Source organism: Stegastes partitus, unplaced genomic scaffold, assembly GCF_000690725.1.
Source record: "Stegastes partitus isolate 25-593 unplaced genomic scaffold, Stegastes_partitus-1.0.2 Scaffold1775, whole genome shotgun sequence".
In the NCBI taxonomy this organism is placed as follows: domain Eukaryota; kingdom Metazoa; phylum Chordata; class Actinopteri; family Pomacentridae; genus Stegastes; species Stegastes partitus.
The window spans coordinates 43,693-48,626 of NW_007579506.1; the positions used below are offsets into that span (position 1 = coordinate 43,693).

At 38.2% G+C, this 4,934-nt stretch overlaps 1 protein-coding gene across 1 annotated transcript in view; it reads right to left on the reverse strand.

The window, feature by feature from the left end:
• The window catches only part of rif1 (replication timing regulatory factor 1), a 45,043-nt gene that overhangs the window by 32,958 nt on the left and 7,151 nt on the right, over window positions 1-4,934 (reverse strand). The window contains exons 3-7 of the mRNA XM_008302202.1: window positions 775-911; window positions 608-686; window positions 426-522; window positions 213-343; window positions 30-124 (exon numbers count right to left, since the gene is read on the reverse strand). Of these exons, the coding sequence (XP_008300424.1) occupies window positions 30-124; window positions 213-343; window positions 426-522; window positions 608-686; window positions 775-890 (518 nt within the window). The 5' untranslated portion in view covers window positions 891-911. The remainder of the gene's footprint in view (window positions 1-29; window positions 125-212; window positions 344-425; window positions 523-607; window positions 687-774; window positions 912-4,934) is intronic.

Sequence of the window (4,934 nt, forward strand, 5' to 3'; positions counted from 1 at the left end):
AAATTAAAGATGAAGTGAACAGTTTTTACCGGATGATAACGTTCAAGGCTTCGTGCTCCATCACCACGGACTGGACGTCCTCTCTGCTCCAGACGCTCTCCAGAGTCGACAGAATCAACGAAACCTGAGTGAAAGATCAATACGTGATGACTCCGACTTCTCAAACCAACGCCGCTGTTCAGGTTTCAGTCTGAATCTAAACCTCTGCTCACTTTTTTGGCGACGACGTCTGCAGGAAAGCTCTGTTTGGAGACGACCCATAGCGCTCTGGTGCATGTGTTCTTATCGGTCGACTTCACCACCAGAGAGCAAAGCGTTGACAGGATCTCTGCTGCTAGGACTTCTGGAGGACGGACGGGACAGAATCGCACTCAGATCACAGAGTTTAAGGTCGGACCAGGTGTTGAGTATAAAACTGAACTCACCGGGAACTCCAGAGACGACATGCGAGTGATAAACACAGAACCCCAAAGCTTGTAAGGCAGCTTGGCTCAGCTCTGCATTCGGACTGGCCATGTGACCCTGGAGGCAACGCCAAACAGACAAAACATCAGATATGGAAGATTCAGACGCTCCTGCAGCTTTTTAATGTCGTAAAAACACTCACCAGGATGGCTTTACCCAGACGAGAAAAGTGCTTTTCAACTGCAGGGAGAAACTGCCGGCCCTCCTCTCCGCTGAGCCGGCTGGAAACGAAGCAGAAACCTTATTTCCTCGCTCACATGAGAGGCGAAACGTCACCGTGATGCAGCCGGAGGACGGCGGAGGACTCACCTGGCGATGGTGAGGTAGGCGTCCGTCTGATCCGGCTGTCCGGCGGCGACATCCTCCAGAGACTCCAGCAGCGGGAGGAAGCTGGAGCTGCTCGGAGGCCCTGCAGTCGCCATCATTATTACTCACCTCCTCGAGGCCTGTGGGGGAAGAGGTGGAGGAATGAGAGGAGGCAGGACACTGAGCTACAGTAGAGGAACATGGAGCTACATGGAGCTACAGTGAAGGAACATGGAGCTACAGTGAAGGAACATGGAGCTACAGTGAAGGAACATGGAGCTACATGGAGCTACAGTGGAGGAACATGGAGCTACATGGAGCTACAGTNAAAAAGGAAACCAGTGTCACCCAAGTTAGGTTTAGACTAATACTCTGGATAGATGGATTATAGATTATAGATGCACAGAGACTAATCAGGACAGTAACGTGCCGGTCAGGTCCACATGATGCTGGCAGAGGAAACCACCGATGTTCTGGTTTGTTGCCATTAAAAAGTCTAAATATAACAAAACAATAAAAGTCAAACAGGAGCTGGTTCCTGGTGGATCCAGAAGTATTTATGTTTTCTTACTTTTCAAGCCAGATTCCTTTCAGTAACATCAAACCTCCTTCAAACCCTGGAAGCTTCGTCCTTCGAGGTTCCTCAGTTCTGCACCTGGAAACAGTCTGGCCCGGTTCAAACAGCAGAATTAGTTTTTTCAGTCAGTTTGAACTTTTACCAACATAAAGAAACAGAATCAGGTCTGAAGGATGTTTGTTGAGCTGTTGGGAAACCGTCCGGTACCAGGAAACTCCAACCGCTGCCCTGAGATGACGTCAGATCCTCTGCACACATGTCGGACACCGGTTCTGTACCGGTTCTGGTTTCACTGCTCAGAACCCGTCGGATGGACGGACGATGTTTTACTCCTCCATCGGCTCTGCACTGACTGACCTCCATGACTTCACATCTTGGCTCCGTGTCGCCTCCAGCCGGACCTCCTGCTGGTTCTGGAGGTTCTGGAGGCGGCCGGGCTGACACACTGACACAGTCTCACTCAGACACTGTAAAACATGAAGGAACAACAAAAAATAAACGCTATCTGTTGTTTTTACTGCATTTAAATCAGCAAATGAAACAGTTTTAAATATGTTTTATTCCAGAGAAAAATGACGTTTATTAAGATCAACAAACGTTTTCTTTTTTTTTTTTGCTATTATACTATTAAAATATTATTAAATTACAGAAAACATCCAGTAAACTCACCATTGACACCACAAACTATAAATTTACATGTTAATAACAAATATTCTAAACAAAACAAACTTTAAGTACCGTCCACATCATAAGTTAATATTTTTATAAATGCTATTTGTCGTTTTATATCGTTTTACTGTAAAATCTTTACTGTATTTAAAACAGCAAAGTAAAATTGTTTTTGAGATGTTTGTGATTATTGCAGAAAAAAATTATGTATATGAAGGACAACTGGTTCAAAAATAAATAAAAATAAAAATTCAACTCTTATGTTGTAGATTTTCCCTGTTTTGTTAAATTAAAGATAATATCCAGAAAAATCTGAATAAAAAACTATTAACAAAAATAATTTTACAAGAATAATCTAAAAATGTAAATAACATCCACATTGAGAACTTGTACCACATTTTACGTAAAATTTTGCTTATTTTTAATTATTACTTTACTTTTATTTTATTATAGTTTTTTTTACTGATATTTGCTGTTATTCAAAAGAAAAAATCTGTATTTTAAAGATTTAACAGTGTTAAATATTTTTTCACAGATTTTCTTTGTTTTGTTAATAAACTATAAAAGTACAGTTAAAAACAATAATTGACATTAATCATAAAAAAAACAAACAACAAAATTGTAAATAATGTTCACGTTGTAAAATTGCATTCTCACAAATACTAGTTCATAATTCATCATTTAAATCAGCAACAACTTATTTTACAGACAGTTGCTGTTGTTTAAACGACACATTTGTATAATAAAGCTGGAAAAACGGCAAATAAATCTTTAAATTGTTATTTTATTTTTATAAAACTACAGATAATATCTAGTAAAATAACAAAAAAGTGTTGAATTACGTGTCATTAAAACCAGAGATCCAGCATGAAAAGCACATTTAAAATAACCGTAAACTTCATAAACACCCAGGTACATGTAAAAGTCACGTATTTATAAATGTGCTTAATTAAAACTACATAAATATGAACACAGATTGTCATGTTTTAGATTAATAGATATTATTACACATCTTCTACCAGCCGTGCATTATTTCATTTATTAGTTTTATATCCACAAAGCAACTTTAACTGCAGAATGACTCCAGTGAATGTACTGAAGTACACAGTGAGAGTAAATGTACTCAGTTACTTCTCCGTCCTGGATACAGGCGACTCCAACCTGCAGTTCAAACCCTGAATCAGACGCTGCAGCGCCTCCCAGAGTCCACAGGCTGAACTGAAGCTCAGGATCGTCTTCAGTGGAAACGTTCAGAGTGACTCTTCTCCGAAAGCTGCAGGTTGTTTTAAACTACGAATCTTTAGACGTACAACAGGTTCACAAGTTTCTGTCTCAGAAGTCACATCAGCTTCATTTACAAACAGAACCAAAGTGATGTCCAACAGAGAAACAAGATTAATTATATTTATTCACCCGACTGATTTAAACGTTAAAGCCCAAAAATATTATTTATTGTTTCTGGAACAGACAAAAACAAAGAAACCTCCTCTTCCACTTAAAGGAAAAACATGTTAGTTGTTGTTTGGTTGCTCTTAATGTTCCCAATATTTTAGTGTTTGTTTTCCTGTTTTATCTGTTTTTTAATGTCTCATACGACGTCGTAAATGGTCTCATAAATAAACTGATGAGCTTTTATCTTGTCGTGTTTTATTTATTCAGCTGAAAACACGTTCAGCTCGTTGGTCGACTGAATAAAAACATCTGAAATATTCATTATTTAAAAATATTTAAATGAAGTTAACATCCAGTAATAATATACAAAATGCTACCCGACTAATTGGAATAAGATTAAGACACTTATTACTTTTATTTATTATTTCTTATATAATTTATCTGATTAATTTAAATATTATTAACAACTTAAATATTGGGGCCAACGCTCTACAATATTAGATTCAATACAAACATTAAGGTTAAGACCCTGTAACATTATAATCATGATCTAGTTTCACCTCATTTAAATATTAAGATCCTACAACGTCACATCAGATGTAAATGTACAATTAAACACCAGGATTAAGATCCTACAGAACCATTTATTAAATAAATTATCAGACTCATTTAAACTTACTGAAGCACTTTAATTATCGAGGTTAAGACCTGCAGTATGACATTAAATAATACAGATTTACCTGAACAGGGTCAGTGTCCAGGTGTCAGCAGTTCCTGTTGCGGCCAGCAGGGGGCAGCAGAAGCCTGTGAACACNCAGTTTGTCCACCAGAGAGCAGCTACACGTTTATTATTCACTGAGTACATGGATTACTGATCTCTAATAACTAAATGTGAAGCAGCTTTAATTAACTGATGGAGGATTTCTGGTGAAGTTTAATTAAGTCTTCGTCTGTTGACACTTCTAAGGAAAACCTCAGGTTGTATTTGCTGTCAACAGCTTTGGTTCCCCTTAGTTCTTAAAATATCTTATAAAGTGTTTTGTGTTGAGTTACTATTTGATTTTACAAGTTTAAATCCATTTGTTTGGTTGTTGTTGTTGTTCTGTCTCAACATGAGCAGCACTCTGGTCAACTGTCACATTAATTTATATGAACAACAGATCAGTGTAAGAAAACAGTGTTTAAAGCCACAGATAGTTATTGTTCAACCCTGCATCTCCTTCAAGCTCGTTGAAGATTCTGAAGAATCTTTGTGCTCATTGTTTTGGTTTTCTACAGCTTCACGTTGGTTCATAGATCTTCTAAAACGCCACCAGACAACAGACGGCTCTGGTCGGTGAGAAACTGCTGAAGACCCTGAAGCCCAAAACCTGCCAGCAAGTCGCAAAGACAACAAAAACTAAACTTAAATGTTTCAGCGAAATCACTTTGTTCTACATTTAAAAATTCATTTCTTTAGATCAGATTCTGCCGGAAAACTAAAAACTCTGAGCTCCTCATCACAACACGTTAGGTTGAACTGCAG